The sequence below is a fragment of the Pteropus alecto genome, unplaced genomic scaffold (assembly GCF_000325575.1).
Source record: "Pteropus alecto unplaced genomic scaffold, ASM32557v1 scaffold287, whole genome shotgun sequence".
Taxonomy (NCBI): domain Eukaryota; kingdom Metazoa; phylum Chordata; class Mammalia; order Chiroptera; family Pteropodidae; genus Pteropus; species Pteropus alecto.
In genome coordinates this window covers 1,773,175-1,793,165 of record NW_006439718.1, presented here as the reverse complement: position 1 = coordinate 1,793,165, position 19,991 = coordinate 1,773,175, and the positions used below count along the sequence as shown (strand labels likewise).

Here is a 19,991-nt window from a genome sequence, read left to right as displayed (position 1 = left end):
AGTTACAGACCTGTAATAACAGCTTTCTGCCTACAACCAGTTTTCACTTCTCAGTGGCTATCTTAAATCTGAATTTTTTACTGGATGCTCTAGTGGCTGCCACTGGCGACTGAGGGACTGACTGTAGGGGTTAGAAAAACCCCCAGTGAGTAATACACTCACTTCATTTTATTTGGTTGCAGCTGTGACAATTACATGTATGATTAAAGAAGATGAAGGTGGGAACATCAAAAACATTTCCTTTCTGCTAATGTAAATATACTTCAGGGCTAGTTAAACTTCTTTCTTCCTCTGTCAGAAGACTCATTCTTTCATAAAAAGTTTAATCTTTTTGCCCAGCCTTTCCCACCTGGTCCTAAGGAAGCTTGGACCCAAAATCAGGGCTTCTGATTCTTCCCATCAGCCGATATGCAGAACCCAGTTGTAAAGTGAATCCACTGGGAAACCACCAAAAAAACAGAATTCAGAACTTGAAAATAACTTACAGAATTTTTATATTCGACATAAAAATTTTTTTTTTTATAAAAATCGAAATTAAGAATTTCTGCGACTTTGTATTTGCCCTTTGCCATGGCAGATTCTTTGTAGTTAACCTTAACCGTGTTTCTCCAGTGGACATAGCCAGTAGTACCTCAAAGTTGTATCTGTAGGAGGAGTGGGAAATATAGCAGGAAGTAGGCTGTAAATGAGATAGAGTAGAAAGTTCTTGAACCCATTTCCAAATGACCCACTTTGACCATTTTCAAGCCATGCTTCTCAGTTGCTGATGTTCTACTTGTCCTTAGCTCAAATCAGAACCTCATTCATTCATTCATTCACCATTTATTGAGTGTCTGTGGTGAAATGGGCATTATACTAGTCTCTAGGGATATATAAATGACAAGAGAGTCTCTAATCTCAAGTGGCTCCCAGTTCCGAGAGAGACAGATACAGATTTCAAAAGACGCTAACACTTGATGAGTGTTCTAGTAGAGACATCAGGTGTGCCTGAGGTGCCATGGGGTTGGGAAGGCACCTAGAGGACAATATGTCTAACTGGCTTATCAAGAAGGCTTCCTTCTCTCAAAGCACTGCTTGGGTGGGGGTCTCAGAGATTCATGGAACGTGTGGATGTGTATATGTTGGTGAGAGGGTTTTTTTTCCTAGAGAGGAAGAAGCCACAAGATATGACATACAGGGCAGCTAGCTGTGTTTTTCCACTTATGTATGTTGAACATACTCGACATGCTTGAAATTCTGTTTTGAAAATAAATGAACTAGTGGCTGTTGATTTAATTAAATTTAATTAAACAGATTAAATGGTGGCAACTAGATCTCAGGTGTATTGTTAGGATTCCATTGATAAGGTACTCCAATAGGTTACAACTGGAGGAAGTGTTGTACCTGGTGCAGTTCAACTGGTTATATTGTGCCGTGTTGCTAGCAGTCTGGTTCTGAGTCCCAGTTGCTTCTGGTAGATCATTACTGTAATATCAACCCCAGGCTCTACAGCCTGGGCCAGGTTCTCATTCCTGCATGAATGTAGAGGAGCCAGGGAGTGTTTTCTCTGCCTGCATCTGATTGGAATTAAAGTTTATGTTTATTACTAGGTTCTCTTCTAAGTGGCTGCCAGTAGAGTCAACAGCAGGCTATGGTAGTTGTGTGAAGAGTTAGAGACACTGCCAGAAACTCCATGCCTGCTTGGTTTTATGTGGCTGCAGCTGTGACTATTACATGTGTGGATTTTTAAAAATGAGAGGATAGAAAACAGGAAAAATTTCTTTTCCAAAAATGTAAATATTGGATTACTTACTGCCTTCTTCTACTTTTAAAATTAGTTATCTAGCTTATTTGTTGAAATAACAAAATTTAGGCATTTTGGAGCCATTTCTGACTTTTACAATTTCAGATCCCTTGGGCCCAGATCTTATTTTTTCCTGCCCACAACCAATTTTAAGTCATTCTGTGTCTATTTTTTTTGTTACATTGTATAAAAGCCATACTTCAGGACAGTTTATTGTTTACAAATCTATTAGAATTTTTTTTAACTTTTTTTTTTTTTTTTTAAGTGAGGCAACCCTTGGTTGACCTCACAGATTGCAAGGACCTTGTCAGTTTACAATCCCTTTTTTTAAATTTTTTACGCCTGCAGCACCTGGTCTTGCTAGGTGGTCTCTCATCCAAGTACTAACCAGGCCCGACCCTGCTTAGCTTCCTAGATCAGACAGGATTGGGCTTGTTCAAGGTAGCATGGCCGTAGACTAGAATTTTTTTAGTTGAGATATTTCAGCAGATACCTTCTGATGGCTAGGTGTCTTTATTCATGGTGATCATGCTATTTGTAATAATTTACTGAGCATTCATTTGATAAACTATCCTAGTTTTTGTTCAAATATACATGTTCAGAGAGTTCTGTCAAACTTTGTGGTGCATTGCATTTTCACGTGCAATTTTACTAGACTATCTATTGCCTTCTTTTCCTCCTCTGTAAGTGAACACAGTAATAGTTCCTGCCTCAGGATTGTGTGAGGATTTCACACATATAGGTAGGATTATTTATAGTACATTAATCAATTTAGCACTTATTCTAGGTTCGTGCTAAAAAGAGCTTTACAGGTGACACCTCATTTAATCCTTCCCAAAATCCAGTTAAGTATATGCTGTTGTTCTCCCTATCTCACAGTTGAGGAAACTTACATGCTAAAGAGGTTAAATTACTTGCCTTGGGTTAAGGAGCTAATAAATGGCAGTCAGGATTTGATTCCACACCACTTGAGTCCAGGCTTTTATGCTTGGGCTGTGCTTACATATGTCAAACCCAGTTTATTCATAGCATAGAATCCCCCTTTATATCTGCTGGCAAAATGGATCGCCCAGCCTGTCAGGCTGTAGGACAAGCAGCCTAAATAGAGCATAAGACCCTTGATGGCATCTAGGATGGGAAAGGCAACTTTTTCTCTCAGAATTCAAATGAATCTGGCTTTCCTTCACCTCCCCAGTGTGCCACGTTGTTCTTGTCAGTCAACACTCAGTGCTGCTCTGCTTAAGTGGGCACTAGTTAGATGGTCAGGTCTATTTTTGCTACAAGTCATGTGAGGAATTGCTGCTTTGTATACCAGAGCAATCTCTTAGCCTGAGACACATATGCAGGTTTTATAACTGGTATTTTCCGTCTTTAATATGTACTGGGATGATTTGTCTTCACAATGATAAAAATACTTGTAGGCGATAATGATTTTTCCCCACCACTGTTAGTCATCCTTTAGCCAAACTGAATAAATGTTTGTCTTTTTCATCTTTCTTTATGAAGCGGAAGACACTGAAATGCAATCATTTATGTAGTGGCTTATGTGGTTTCCTAGATGCTGTGTGTTCTGTGGTGACATGATGCCTGTTTATTTTAGGAGGGAGGAAGGGAGAAGGAAGAAGCCGAAACCCTGTTGATGCAGCGATGCGGTGGGAAATTTAACAGCCGCAAGGATTTACTGGCTAAGTCTAAGGAAATAGCTACTATCTGTCAATGAAGTTTAGTATGTGATCCTGTCATATGTAAAATATTTAATGACCTGTTGTGCCAAACTTCAAAAGCCAGAATCTTCTGGTGGTTTTGTTTTTCTTCCTGTAATCTTATCTTTGAGTAGTTGCAAAATGAAGTATTTTTAAGTGGCTGTGCTAGTTTTTTTATTTTTCTCAAATTTTTATTGTCCACAGATACGCTAAATACAGGTATCTTTTGTTATACAGATGTTTGGTTCTGAGCTCTTCATAGTAAGAGTTTGGATATTGAGGAATTTCTCATCTGAAATTTCTTGCTTGCTAAATTTCAGATAGTAGCAAGAATTCAGATACGTATATGTGTACACATACACATATACATACATATGCACACATCAGGAAAATGTGTATACATCATTTTGATTTCTAAGTTTTAGTAGTTAGGGATACTTATATGCCAGTGTTTCTCAGCCTTGGCATTATTGACATTTGAGACCAGATAACATTTTATTATGGAGGACTGTCTTGTACATGATAGGATGCTTAGCAGCAACCCTGGCCTTCACCTGCTAGATACTAGTAGTATATCTCCCCTCCCCCAGCAGTTATAACAATCAATTATGTTATGACGTTGTCAGATTACCCTGGGGTAGGGGTGAGGGAGAATAGAAGATGGCCAGTTTGCCCCTGGTTGAGAACTTTTGCTGTATGCTATTGCACGTAACTAAATTTGTAGGTAGTTGGAAACTCAGAAGAATAGCAAAGACTGTTACAGCCACCTAGAGGTACCTCATTTCGTCAATTGCATGGAGATGATTTTTAAGGAAGAAAAATAAAAAAAGAGGAAGAGATTGCCTTTAGAAGTTAAACACAAAAAGGTCATTACTTTTTTTACATAAAAAGACTATCACATATTAAACCTTATAGTTATATGATAGCTATTTCCTTTAGATTTGGCCCTATTCTGCCTCTTCCATTTGCCATCCTCTGGAAATTACCAACAGTGCTTATTTATAGGTTCTTTTAGTACACTGAGAAGCAGTTTCAAGTCACCAACTAGTTCTTCCTTACTGGTTATGATTAAACTTCAGCTAACTCTTCATTTTGTTACTTTGAAGAGTTGAAATTTTTAGCAAGGCAAGAATTTATCAGAAGATGTGCTTCAAGGTCCTCCATCAGCTCCTTGGATGGAGTTGCCTGTCACTCTGTGTTTGGCCTCTGTGCTGCTTCGGTAATTGATACTGGAAAACATACCATTCCTCTAACTAGGCAGTGTGTGCAATATTATCCTTCCATTTTCTCCTTTGCTTTCTCTCACACATTACTATTCTTGCATAATGAGTGGCAGATAAATGCCTTCTTATATATTGCTGTTCTCATTCCCTTCTTTTGAGCTTGTATTTCAAAGGTGTTTCCACCATTTTGTGAAATTCAGCATGCACACTGAAAAAAGTCATCCTTTTATTTTGGAAGTGAATAGAATATAAGGCTATTGACTTTTTTCTTTTTTTTTTTTTTTAAACTCATGACACCAGTGTCTATTATAGTTATATAGATGCAGAATTAGTCTGACTAAATGGCTCTACCTTTCCAACAACCTTGGTGTATTACTAAGACTTTCAGATCTTTAGACTTTTTTTCTGTTATACATTTGTGACATAAGCCTTCAGAAATATAAATGTATATTTTATTTTGTATCTGAAAAAGCATCATATTATTAAATTTATAACAGGTTTTATTTAGTGAATACATTTTTTTCTCACTGATATAATTATCACTGCTTTTATGTTGTTGATGCCCTCCCCCCCCAATTAAGTTATCAATATGTGAATCTAATATATAGTAATTTTGACAAAAAATTTGCTTTGTGTTCAAGATACTGTGCTGTTTATACTATGACTATCATATCTTTAGCACAGAAATAGTAATTATAAATAAGATATATTTTTTGTTATATTGCCATTTTGGAGATACTTAGTTATATTGAAATTTTCATTGAATCTTTTCTAGAATTAAGTTCATATATCTTAGAAACTTAGCAGAGAAAATTTTCCTTAGGGCATGCCAGAAGAGAAGCAAGTAGTTTTGATAATGAAATGGGGCCTTACAAAAATATTTCTAGCACAGCTATAATAATTCAAATAAGAACAACTGAAATGAAAAAGAAGGAAAAGAGAATTGTTTTTCTTCTTTGAATATCAGTGTTTTGGGTAATGTTGACAGCAGAAAGCTGAAAGACCATTCTAATTTGCCTGTTTTTTCCTGTGCATCATCTAGAACTTTCTATTTTAATCTGTCTTGTAACCAAAATAATAGAAATATGATTTTTATTTTCATGGTAGGAGATGGAATAAACTGAGACTGCAGGACAAAGAGAAGTGTCTGAAGCTTGAAGATGATTCTGAGGAAAGTGATGCTGAATTTAATGAAGGTTTTAAAATTCCAGGTTTTCTGTTCAAAAAGCTCTTTAAGTACGTGCCATGTATTCTTTCCTTTATATCTGTGTTCTTTCCTTTATATCTATCATCAAGCCATTGTGTACAAATTAATATTTTAGGAATTACACAGTAGTTACCTGTGGACCCTTAAGGTACTTGCAGCAATTTATTGCAAATACAGATACTGTCAAATAAAATTTTAGCCACACGCTGTTCATTAAAATTAGATGATAATAAATTGACTAAAATGTGCATTGGGTATATTTGTAAATTGGTGAATCTATAATAGACCTGTCTCAGCAGACTAAAAGCAACACATTTAAAAGCCATCTACATTGAGTTTTTTTTTTGTTCTTAATAATTTCAAGGAACCAAACTTCTCATTTTTTAGGTTAAGAAAAGTTGTATATTAAAATCAATATTGAGGAGTTTTTCTTTACTTCTTTGTGAAAATAAAAAACTGTCGAGATTATTTTCTGAGTGCCCTGTGTTATACCTAAGAGTATAATACTTTGAGCCGACCAAATGTGCATCTGAATATTTTATGCAGATGTTGTTCTAATATCAAAAGAGAAGATATAGGCAAACACCTTCAGGATTAAGCTGCTATTTGAAACTGACTTTGTTTCATATGTGAGGTGGCCCAATGTTATAGATAACCAGATACTGTGTGATAGATGTATGCCTATTAGCCTACAAGGCCCAGGCAAGTCTCCCATGATGAATGTAAATACTGAGGCACATTTTCAATCTCATCACTCCTGGGACTTACTTAACAAGGTACTTTAGGGAGGCTTCCTCAATGCGTATAGGAAGTTAAACCATTAAATAACTTCTTTTTGTCTCTCATACCATCACTTGAGTGCAGGATGCAAATTTCTTTGAGATGGTTATGTTTAATCTCCTTCATAGATTCAGCTGTTGGCATGCCTTAAACTTGCACAAGAAGTCTATTTAAAAATAGCATGTTTTTTATATTTCCTCTCAAAGAGCTTTTATACTAGTTTTAATTTTTCTCAGAGTTGGGGGGAAAAGGTCAGGGAGTAGTTATTTTATTCCACTAAACATACAGGAAAGCTAAGTCCTAAACATATAGGAAAGCTAAATCTTGATTGGGTTGCCATAACTGGACAGAGGAACTGTAAAGAAATTCATATCTGAATCTCTCCAGTAATTTTTGTAGATATTTTATAGTTCGGAGTGGTGGCTCTTTTGTTTATTGCTTTTCCCAAATGAAAATTAACTACGAAAAGGTAAATAAAGACAACATTTATTGGCAACTCTTTTAATCTTCTCTAAAGTGATTGCTTATTAAGAAACAGGCAAAATAATATCAGTGTTGTACTAGCAAAAGCAATACCCAAATTATAGATTAAATTGATTTATCAAAAACAGGATACTTCTACATGTGTAATAAGTGATTTGGCAAATATCCTCAAGACTCAAGTTGAATGTATATTTTTTTTTAAATGTGAGATTTTCTAGCAAAGAACTTTCACAGTTACAACCAGACTTTGCTTACTAAAAGTATATATGATTCAGTGTATTGACTATTAACCTTATTGTAGTTAATGTAAACACATTTTTTTTTTTTTAATTTATCTTAATCGCACATTCCTGGAAAGTATTTTGTTTTCATCTTTTATCTCTCAAAAATTGGATTTTAAACATTTCATAAATGTTATAAAACTTATGTTTCTTTTCTTCTACTATATATATGTAAATAATAGGATTGATAGTCTCCATTTTTCTTTTATGATTAAGTTTTTGCCAGGCCAATTTAATTTTAAGCTGTAGTTATATTTTTTACTATATTTACCGCACTCTGTGGAATTAAATTAACAGGATATTGTTGTACACAAGGGAGTCAGAAGGTACAATTATCCATTTAAGTGCTATTTTCTACAAGATCATGTTTAACTTTTAAAATTCCCTTTTGAAAGTATGCCCAGCAAATGCATTCATCTGTATAATTTAGCAATCAAATGACAGAGTTCACTCCTTTGACCTTACTTTTAGCCACACTAGTAAATGCAGTCTTGGGTTAGTGTGACAATGCCAAGATATACCAATTATCTGTGGTTATTTTGTGATGCTTTAGTCTCAAGGGGAAAGCAAAGTATACTGATTTCTTTAATATTATACAAGTTTATAAAAATCTTTAAATTTTCCTAAAGAATAATTTTTATATGCTTTTCAAAGGTTTTGAAAACTGAATTCAATAACCTGCTTTCGTTTAAAGTATATAATTGTTTTAGTGTTTATTATTAGGAAATTAAGGCAACAAAACTTGTCAGTTAGTGGCACTGCTGGACTAGAACCTAGGCTCCCTAAATCCTCATCCAGCCTACCAGCCAGTGTGCTGGTGCAGTCCGAGGGCCTTTATGGAAAGAAAGAGCCTCTTTTTGCTATCTTTGTACAATGTCCCCAGTTGTTTGGGGAGATTTCCATGTAGTGATGTTACTTAAGAGGCTGCCTAGTAGATATTTTTTCTTAAGTCATTTCTTCAGGTTAATCATCATCTTATAAACACATAATCATATGCAATTTGAGCACCCTTGGAGATTACATTTCTAGACAAGTTAACACCTAGCACACTGTTACTGCCTCTCCTGGGTTACATAGAATTCAGATATCTTAACTCCCTCCCAAATTCCTTTTGGGATACCATACTGGTCACCATTTCTTATTTCTTTCATAATTTCTCCATTGCTCCTCTCCAGATTCTTCTCACTTTACGTTGATTGGCCCCAAACAAAGAGAGGTGTTGGATGGAGGCAGTGCAGAGTAGTTAAATACTAAATGAACTTTGGGAACTTTTGGTCCCTGCTCTTTCCAGAGGATCTGTTTCCAGAGTTGTTCTGTACTTCAGTAAAACGAGGTCCACTAACTAAAATTTAGCAATTCTGGAAACTGTACAGTAGTCCTCCCTTATCCTAGGGGGATATATTCCGGGACCCCCAGTAGATGCCTGAAACCATGGATGGTACCAAACTTTCACTTTCTTATTTAAGGGAAACACATACTGCTTCTCTTTGACATATTTGAATTGCCAGCATGAGTACTCTTGTGCTTTGGGGCCATTTTTGAGTAAAGGAAGGGTTATTTGAACACAAGTACTGTAATACAGTGAATTTGATAACTGAGAGAACTACTGAGTAAAAGGTAGGGAGTGTATACAGTGTGGATACGCTGGACAAAGGGATGATCCACATCCTAGGTAAGACGGACTAGGAAGGCTCAAAATTTCATCACACTACTCAGAATATGATGTGCAATTTAAAATTTATAGATTGTTTATATCTGGGACTTTCCATTGAATATTTTCAGACTGTGGTTGACTGCAAGTAATTGAAACTGCGGAAAGCGAAACTACTGATAAGGGGAGACTACCATACATCATTTTTTGGAGAGTTTTTCGAATACGTCTTTTTCCAAAGCTGAGATTAGTCTAGTGTAGCCAGTTCAGAACCAGCTTTGATTTTACATCTGGATTTCTCATCTTCAGCCCAACTGATATTTTGGGCTGGATTATTCTTCGTTGTAGGGACTATTCCTGTGCATTGTGGGATGTTGATTAGCATCTCTGGCCTCTACCACTAGATGACAATAGTACTTTTCCCAGTTGTAACAACAGTAGGTATTGCCCGATGTCTTCTAGGGAGCAAAATAACCCCCTGAGTAGTTCTTCCAATCTTCACCATTGGTCAGGATTATCTCTAAAGTGGTTTGGAATCAGAGGTTCTGGATTTCACTTTTGGTTATTTTTTTCTAGCAGTGTGACCCTTGGCAAATTACTTAACCTCTCTGTGCCTGTATTTTCTAACTACCAGATGGGCTGATCATCTCCCTGCAAGGTGGTTTTGAGGCTGTATCCAAACTGCCTGGCCTGGTGCCTCCCTGGCAGTAGGCTTCTTAAGTGGTAGCCTTTATTCTCTGGTCATATACCACGTGTTAATAGAACCTTTTCTTCTTCTCAAATTAAATGATCTTTCTACTATACTTACTGTATTTTGAATTTTAATCATCTTGTCTAGTGTTTGTATTCAAAGTGTATATTATTATTAGCAAGCTTAGTAAGCAGCAAAATTCTCAAAGTTTTTTTTATATGGTAGATAATAATGCAACAGCTAGAGTTAGACTTTTGGAATTGATTGCAAAATACTGGGGAAAGTTAATTATGACATTTATTGAGAAAAGATTAAATAAAACTAGTTCAACAAGGACTGAACTTCATAATGAGATTTTAGGTTAGAAATACCATGTACCAAATAGATGGTAAACATTTGGGCAATAAAACCATAACCACTTTGTTTTTAAGGTGGGAGGATCATGAGTCTTGGTATTTTCTTTGGAAAAAAAAAAAAAATCCTTTGATTTCGTTGTCTTTTATCTTAAGTGTTTTCTGCTTTAGATTTTTTTTTTATATTGGCATATAATCTTTATACCATTCAATGATGTTAAATCTTTATTTCACTCTCAAAAATTCTTTTTGTATTACTCCCTTTTAAAACTTCATTTTTAGATTATAGATTAAACATGCCATTGATGGAGAAAGGAAAATGCCAACTTCTTTTTTTTTTTTTTTGTAGAGGGTACTATGTTATTTCTCTTTGACCTGTACCATTTATTTAAAATTTTAATAATTCTGATATTTTTGTATCTATGAAAAATCCCTGAATCAAGTTCTTCTTTAAAATATTAAAAAGCCCTTTATATTGTTGAGTCTTTAAACTACTTTTTTGCATCTGTTAATAATATGGCAGAATCATCTGTTATGTGCTAATTTTGTGAGCAGCCCTATTATTCAGAACTGTTTAGGGCCTTAAAATATAATTTAATTTTTTCTATAAAAAGACAATATGATTATCAAATGACTTTTCAACAGTATATGCTATAAGTGGTGGTATTCTCTGTCCTGCTTTTTGATGCTATTCATGCCCCCTTTTTAATAGAGAAATTATTGGAACTTAAAAAACAAAATATTTGAGATTTTTTTCCAGAAAGACACTAAATAAAAGATAATAAGTTTATGCTTGTTTACCAAGCTGTTTTTAATGTTGAAAAAGAAATGAAATAGTCCCTAATTACCCCATCTATCAGTTTAATTAGAAATGTGTTAACATTCTGTAAAAAAAAAAAAAAATTGTGATTTTTATGCCTAGATAATCAAAAATGTATGACTTTATAAATATAATACTCATGTAAAACACACATCCGGCATGTTTCTCTGACTGGTACTAGAACCAAACCAAATGATTAATTCATAAGTACTTTCTGTTATGATCTGTTTTATCCACCGTTTGCCATTTTCTTTTTCTTGTTGGTATTTGTTGTTGTAGGTACCAGCAGACAGGTGTTAGGTGGCTATGGGAATTGCACTGCCAGCAGGCAGGAGGAATTCTGGGAGACGAAATGGGATTGGGCAAGACCATCCAGATAATTGCCTTCTTGGCAGGTCTGAGCTACAGCAAGATCAGGACTCGTGGTTCAAATTACAGGCAAGTGCTCCTCTGTAGACTGTCAGTCTGTGGAGCTCAATTAATATTTCATCAGATGTATTGCTGTGGAGGAGGGTCTTGTGAATTATTGATGACATTTCAATTACAATATTCCTTTAATTCTTTTAGTGGGGGACATCAAAGGAAAATTTTTACGAGACAATGGAGCTGTAGGGCAGGAGAATTAAACATGTAACACTTTTAATGAATTCCAGGCATTGATGCTTCATTTTGCAGATGAGCCCCACTAGATATTTTGGGTCAATACAGTGTCTAAGGTTAGCGTCTACAAATGGATTGTTTACAAACTCAATTATGTTAATATCAATAGTTTACACAATATGGAATTTTAAATTAGACATAATACTTTTAGTTCCATTTATTAAATTTTATATTAAAATATTTGTTCTGGCAGGAGACCAGGTGAGCATTACAGTAAATACAAAGTCTATTCATGGGGAAAGTTGGAGCTTAGGAGAAGCCATTCTCCTGAATTTCTTTTATAATCAGTATGCATAAACATTTATAGATAGAGCTTTTTTTAAATGAAATTACTTGTCTGTTCACTATGCCTTCCACTCCCTCTCCTAATCTTTAAGATTTTTATGTAAATTCTAAGCCAAAGCCTGAATGACTAAAATTATAGAAAACTATGTTTAGATTTTAATTTTTCTTCTCTTTAGCAATTTAAACTGTTAAAGCTTTAGTACTCTGAAAGTACTTAACCTCTGAAAGCATTTAAACTGTGTTAGTTCAATATGATAGGACTGAAATGCTTTATTTTGAAATCAGGACAGTGACTGTTTCCATATTTAAGCTATAATTTTTCTTTATGTAAATCACTATTGGTAAAAATAATGCTAGGTAAATTATGCAGACTATTTAATCTTGAACCCAGTTAATCTGAGAGCTTTTTAGATTCCAATAGGTGTTTCTAATGAATAACAGCAAGATGTTTACCAGATAATTGTTCCTTAGGAACTTTCTACACTCACTAGATATGATTTGGAGACACCTTTAAAATGGTACCTGTGTGCCTGAAGCCAGTGACTACTGAGGTTCCTATGCTACTTTCTGGTTGATCGGCAGAGAAATTCTTAGTAGAGAGTCAAGTACGAATCATAAACTATTGAGTGAAGAACTTTTTTCCAATATTTAGAGTTCAGTGCTTTGTTTTTATTCCTTGTTTTTTCATTAATTTAACATATCACCACTTCATGAAGAGTATTTAAAATTTTAGAATATTTTAGAAATATTTATATAAATGTAAGAAGGGGACAAAACATTTGAAGATTTTCAAATACTAAATATTGATATTGTTAATACAAGAAAGTTGTATTGAAGTCGAGGTGTTTCTTCAAATATTAGAATTCTATTACATTTTGCCTGGAAACACTTGGAAACATTCTAACCCAAGGGAAAAGTCAAAATTGAAGATGGGCGTTTAGTGTTTTCTTTTCTGTGACTGTCCTTTAGCATTTGTAAAAATGCTTTTTCTGTTCTAAATAAGCTGTTTGGTTAGCTTGGCTCTATAACTCTACTTGGGTTTTTTTCATAATGAGAATGTCTCAAAATGCCCCAGATAGTTTCTAGGACTGTCTTTCCTTCCTTAAATGATTTCTGGGATTTTCTTATTTCCCATCTCTTTTCTTCTTATTATTATTATCATGAAACTTGTGTGTAATCTAATACTCTGGGCCTAGGAAACCTAAAGTCATCCTCGCAGTGTAGTTTTGATCTAAAAATTAAAATATGCTCTCTTGAGTAGTGACAATCCTGCTACGAGTGAAGTCAGGGCTAATAATGAGCAGCAGCTGTAATCAATTAACTATCAATGCTCATATCCTCTTTTCTATAATGAAATAGTGTGGCATGTTGGACTGTAGCCCAGATTGTCTTCATTAAAATAGTCTTGGTAGAAGTGGCTTCCCAGAATGTGGTTATATATCAACCAAACAACTGGGCTCTTTATGAATAGAGCTGTACTGAGGAGCTTGGTCCCCTCCACTTCCATGTACCAGAGCAAATTGTGTAACATTTTTCTGTTAAGTTTATAACATGTCCTTCCCCTGAAGCTCAGTGAACTTGGAGTTTTCCTCTATGTCCTGAAGAAAAATAGACGAATACTCAGATGAAGTTCAAATGAAATTGAATAGTCAAGTGCTATGAGCCGGCATTGCTTCATTGGCTGTGTACATTTCCTCTGAACTCTTGCAAACTATAGATTTTTGGGTCATAATTTGAGATGGTCTTAGTGTTGCAATTTTAAGATCCATGATTATTAAAATTTCTGTAAGTCTCTGAGATACCAAGAAGAAACGTCATGGTAAAAGAAGGTTTGTTGTTGTTGTTATTGTTTTTTTTTTTTTTTAATGTGTTTTGCGTGTGTTTATTTTTAAGAGGGAGAAGCATATTACATGAGGTTAATAAAAATCTATACTGGTTGTGTTCCCAGTTCATAATGTACACACTATCCTTCTTTTCACTTTACCATTGATATAATAATAATAAGCCCCCCTCCCCAATTTTATGATGCAGAGGAAATAAATTATTTATCTTTCAAACTTCAGTTAATACTTTTAAAGTCTTGGATGTCATTTCATAAACTCTTAATTACATATAAATGGCCTGAAAAAGTTAACTTAGTTCAAAGGTAAATATTTTACTTTGTAATTCCTGGTAAGTTCTAGGCTATGAATAGTAGATTTCCATCCTGCAGGTAGAAGAAATATTTGACCCTGGAACTGTTGGCTTGTCTTAAATTCATTAGGTCATCAATGATAATCAAAGATGAAAGGAATTGTAGCCAGTTGGTCATTGAAGCTAATTACTTTAGTACATTTAGCCATTTCTAAAGCTCTCTCACCAGTATTGAGGGTTGGAAAAGGGTGGTTCAGTTGATGCGACTGTTAATGGATTTGATTGCCTCTCCTGTGGTCCAGGAACAATGTAGGTCTGTTCCTAGATTTCCACTCAGCGTGAAAACCTCCATAGTCTTTTATTAGAGGGAAAATGGCAGAATTGAAAGGGCATAATAATGCCATATAGATGTTCAGCCAGAATAAAATATTGGCCTTACATGACAAAGTATGACTCACCATTGTAGCAGTTTGCAGAAAGCATGTCATAAAAAGGGGGAAAAAATGCTATATAACAGATAAAAGTATATGTATGTATTTATACTTATTCGAAAGTGAATTTGTTTTTAACTATTTTAGACAGGTTTTGATTGGTTGCTTCCTAATCTCTGCTAAGTGCTTATTGATGATAACTCTCTTTTGTACTCCTTGGAGAATATAAAGAAGCTGGTGCATTTAATCCTTTTAGAAAGGAATATTGTCTTAGAAGCCTGCACAGGACGAGTCCTTGTTAAAGAGCAGAGCAGGGCTTGGGAATTCTGTGGGAAGTGTCAGAGCCTTTTGCAGCCTCTGGCTTCTGTAGTCTGAGCCCCTTCTAGGGAGTAGAGGGACATGGACAGTGACTAGCTGGAGTCTGAGAGGATTTAAAAGTAGATGGAGGCATTTTGTCACATTAGAGTAAGGGTAAGCCTCACTTAATTATGGCTTGTTTTTCTGTTAGGACTACAAGGTATTTTTCAGTTGTACAGAAGATTATTTTTAATGTTTTAAGCATTCTATGATTTACTCTAATTTATAAATTTTTTAAGTTCAGGAATAATTTATTGAGGTGTAGCAAGAAAATAAAAACCACCTATGATCCCCTAACTCAGAAATAGTCTCTTTTAATATTTCAGTATATTTTCTTGCAACCTTTAATAATATGTTTTAATTTAATAAAACCAGTCTTTATTAATTACCTCTTGTGGGTTAGACATTGAGGTAATTTGAAGAAAAGGATATCTGAACTTGCAAGGAGCTTAAGAAAGATCTAACACACAGTTACAATAAGGGTGATATGTGTCATGATAGGGTTATTATGGGGTTCCAATTAGTGTGTTTGCACTGAGGAAGGGTCCTTAGCCCATCTAGAGAGAAAGGGACAGTGAACACTCTATAGAAGAAGCTGAGGTCTGAAGGAGAAATAAATGGTAGCTAAGATAAACGGGTAAGAAGGAACGAGACTAAGGGCGAGAGGTCAGGGTTATGTACTTTGTAGCAACTGCAGACAGTGCCGGCAGGTGGAGGAGGACTGAACTTCAGGGGCAGGTGTTGGGGTGGGGACAGTGAGAGGCGAGGCTAAAGAGGTGAGCAGTAGTCAGATCCTGTGGTCTCATAGGCCAGGTTAAGGTGTTTAGAATGTCCCAAGAACAGTGGGCAAACATCAAAAGGCTTTTTTAAGCAAAGGATGAAGCATTCAGATTTTGCTTTTTCGAAATGATCATGCTCGAAAGTGTAGTAACCCAGGTAAGAGATGTGGCCAGAACTGGAGTATCGACAGTGTAAATGGAGAGACAGGATGGCTTTGAGAAGGATTTAGGAAGTAGATGTAACATGAACTTAATAGGTTGGATATGATGGAGAACAGGAGGGGCAGACCAAGGATGAGGCCTGGATCTCCAACTTGGGCACATGGAGTATAGGTGACAGTTATTTCCTCTGGATTAGGAGACATGGGAAGAGGACAAGATGGGAGGACGATGATGTGTGGTACCATGGGGACATCTAAGTGGAGATACCAGCTGACAGACATCCAAGCGTATGGTACTTTGGAGTTCAGGAAAAAGATCTGGGTTGGAGACCTAGATTTGGCATCATCAGTGTACAGGGAGTAGTTGAAACTATGGTAATTAATGAAATAGCATGAGGAACTGTGTGCAATGTGTATCTAACTTCAGATATTCAATATCCGTGTTGGGCCAAAAAAAGTTGGGGAAGGGGAAAATGACAGTTTAAAAAGTGCCAGTGACCGCTCTAGAATAAGTGAGAGATAGGCCGTGTAGGTCTGCAGTGTCCTTAGCCAATCTTGCCTTTCAGTTGCCTTTTATAGTACGAGCTGAGTATAGGTGAAGAGATTCCCAAAGTTAGTTTGACTTGCTTAATATTCATCTTATGTACTGACTGGCACCCAACTCCCGGCAAGACTGCACATGAAGCAGCTACAATATTGGGAGCATTACTGTGGTGGGGTACAAGCTAACAGCAAGGCAAAGGAAATGATCTTAGACAAGAGAAGAGACATTTATTTCATTGTAACAGGAGGGAAGAGATAGGCAAGATGGTGTAGATTCAGTCAGGTATCTGCAGTGGACACAGCATATCAAGATATTTTGACTGCAAGTAAATAAAACCTGGCCTCAAATTGGGTTAAATGTTCACAATATGTGTGATACACCTAGAAACCAATAGAGAGGGTGGCCTCTAGCCACGGCATGATCACTAGCTTAGCAGTGTCATCAGAGACCAGGTACTTAAATTTTCTCTCAAGGCTAATTCTCCTTCTGGTCATAAAATCTCCTTAGATTGTAGCCCAACTGCCCAGCAGCCATTGAACTTTTTCCTTGTTCACATGCAGCAGCAGAGACCAAGAGAGAAAACTCTCCCCCAACCTAGAATGTACAGTAGTACCCCCTTATCGGAGGGGGATACGTTCCAAGACTCCCAGTGGATGCCTGAAATCTTGGATAGTACCAAATCCTATATAAACTTTTTTCTATACATACGTATGATAAAGTTTAATTTATAAATTGGGCACAATAAGCAATTGCCTATAATGTAGGATAATGAGAGCAATATACTGTAACGAAAGTTAAGTGAATGTGCTCTCTGTCTCTCAAAATATCTTATTGTACTGTATTCACCCTTTTTCATGTGATGATGTGAGATGATGAGATGAAATGAGGTGAATGATGTAGGTATTGTGACGTAGCATTAGGCCACTATAAAGGTTACTTAAACACGAGCAGTGTGATACCACGACAGTCAGTCTGACAACTCAGATGGCTATTAATGGGCAGAGAGTGTATACAGTGTGGATATACTGGACAAAGGGATGATTCGAAGGTGGAGCCAAATGTTGCAAGATTTCATCACATACTCTGTACAATTTAAAATTTATGAATTGTTTATTTCTGGAATTTTCAGACTAAAACTGCAAAAAGCAAAACTGTGGATAAGGGTAACTACTGTAAGTCCTTCCTTACACTGAGTGAGCCAGTCTTCTCAGGTGCCGTAGTGGACTAGTGAGCATCCCCAGGGGAACGGTGTGGGGTGACGATGTGTAGAGGAGACAGGATTCCCTGCTTTTCCCTTCTTCACTGTAGCCAGACAGTGGTCAGAGTCCCATCAAGTACATGTCTGGGAATGTAGAGAGGATACTTGCACAAAATTGTGGTTCTGTCAGGAATGAGGGGAGAAAAGTGTGTTGAGATAGTGGCCATAACCAATTTATCAGCTACCATGTGTAAATGAATTGGGGTGATCCCATAAATAATCTTGTTTTTTGAAAGACTATTATGAACATTTCTCCAAGTTTTTAAATATTTTTTAAAAGCAATGTTAATGGTTATATGGTATTTCATCTTATTTAATAAACCATTAATAATAATTACTGTATGGTACTATTATAAGCACTTTACAGATATCATCTGACTTAATCTTTATATAACTCTTATGTTATCAGTACTATTATTCCTACTTTAAGATGAGAAAGTGAGGTTCAGAGAGGTTAAATAAGTGCCCAAGATCACACAGTTAGTGTGTACAGAGCTAGGATTCAGACCTAGGCAGTGCTCCTAACTACTAGCCTGCGCTGTATTACAGAATGGGATGGTTTATTCAACCCTTCTCTTATTTATGGAACTTTATATAGAAATAGGAAATAAATAGGGAATAGGAAAAATAGGCCCATTTTTCCCACAGCGTAAACAGTGCTACAGCGTGTATCCTGGTACATGAATGTTCTTTGGGATTGCTGGGTGAACATGTGACTATTGTTAAGGCACTTGCTATGTAGTGCTCAGGGGCTTTCCACAAGAACAGAGCAGCTTGCACTCTGTTGATGTGGGCTTTCCCTGAGAAACGGTAACTGTCATGCTCCTCCACTTTTTTTTTTATCGCATGGAGAAGAGAGCAGCATAATGTAGTGAAAGAACAGGCTACAGCATTCAGAATACTGACTTCTAGGCATCACCCGTATCCTGGTAACCATGTCGCCTTGGACCCACCAGCCTTCCAAGCCCAAGTTCCAAGCATTTCTGTCCTGCTTTACTTCTCAGGACTGTGAGATTGGTTGAAATTCTGTGGGTTAAAACTCTTGGTAGACTATTAAAGTTCAAACAAATGGAAAATACTCTTGTTCACTTAGGTGAAGACACACTGTATAATACCTTCACTAATTTGGAATAGAGGAGGAAAAAGTATTTTTGTTATTTAATTTTTGTTTAATTTTATTTAGATGGTATCTTTTAATGTATTAGCTGCTGTTTTCTCTTAATACCTGTGTTTACTAATTATTGAATGGGATTGTAGAGATTTTGTTTACTGAGTTTTAACCTCAGTAGCTTTTTCTTTAAAGAAAATAACCAATAAATTTCCATAGCTAGGGTTTTCTTTTTAGAACTGTTAAGTTTTTGTTTGTTTTTTGTCTTTTGTTTTTTGGCACTTGATCATCCATATTCTGTCATTCATGGTTGTGGTTTTCTTCCTGGATATTTTGGGTGCAGGTTTGATGGCTTGGGTCCAACTATCATTGTCTGTCCAACAACAGTGATGCATCAGTGGGTGAAGGAATTTCACATGTGGTGGCCTCCATTCAGAGTGGCAATTCTACATGAGAGTGGTTCCTGTACCCGCAAAAAGGTAACATGATAACACTTTAGTACCTTGTTTATCTTAAAGACCTCCATTTTGGTACCTGTTTTTTTGATCCATGTATTTCTCACATGAATGTTTCTGATTTAATCTAGAGCTCTGTATTTTGAAAACCATTTTGAATGTAGGCTTTATCATTCACAGTCCCTAGTGGTGTGGAGACATGTTTGCTGTCCAGTGAAACAACTGGGCACAGACAGGACATACAGCCTGAGGACATAAGTGGGACCCTAAATCACGGGCTTACAGTAACAGTTAACTGTCTAGATTGGGGGCAGTAGCAGCTTTAAACAGGAAGGTGGGTACAGAATGTCATAGAATAACCCTTAATTGGCAAAGACATTCGTTAATATGCTTTTAAAACATGTTTAATGGACAAAAGAACAACTTGCCATTTGGAAAATTTTATAATTTGCATTTCTTGCTTTTTAGTTAAGTTGTTTTTTGTTCTTGGAATCCTTGATCATCCTATAACTATAATCATTGTATTTTGATAGTTGTATTTCTCACTTAGTCAGTGTTTTAGCCACATTATCTATGCTCCTGTGGGTAACGCAGATATGTTGTATTATGCTCTTTTTATTCTCATCTCTGTCTCACCATCTAGGCTGTAAGCTCCGTAGAGTAGAGACTATATCTTACTCATTTTGTACCCCAAGCACCCTATAAGCATTTGCTGAATAAATAATAATTATACATTTCACATTGGATTTGCAGGTTGTTTTATTGAAAAGAAGTAGCAGTTTATTATCAGTTTCTTTCCTGAGTCATTGGAGCTCTTGAGTGAGCTCTTGTGTACCCCACGAAAG

The 19,991-nt window shown here is 36.0% G+C and overlaps 1 protein-coding gene and 1 pseudogene across 7 annotated transcripts in view; one reads left to right on the top strand and one right to left on the bottom strand.

The window, feature by feature from the left end:
* ERCC6 (ERCC excision repair 6, chromatin remodeling factor) overlaps positions 1-19,991 on the top strand; it is a 73,435-nt gene that overhangs the window by 23,883 nt on the left and 29,561 nt on the right. For 4 of the 7 annotated variants that reach the window (XM_015593262.2, XM_006916928.3, XM_025050318.1 and 1 more), the window contains 3 exons: positions 5,817-5,945; positions 11,255-11,413; positions 19,035-19,170. In XM_015593262.2, coding sequence (XP_015448748.1) covers positions 5,817-5,945; positions 11,255-11,413; positions 19,035-19,170 — 424 coding nt within the window. The remainder of the gene's footprint in view (positions 1-5,816; positions 5,946-11,254; positions 11,414-19,034; positions 19,171-19,991) is intronic. The other 3 variants (XM_025050317.1, XM_015593263.2, XM_015593264.2) reach the window with 3 other exon arrangements.
* LOC112483922 lies at positions 2,123-2,241 on the bottom strand (annotated as a pseudogene).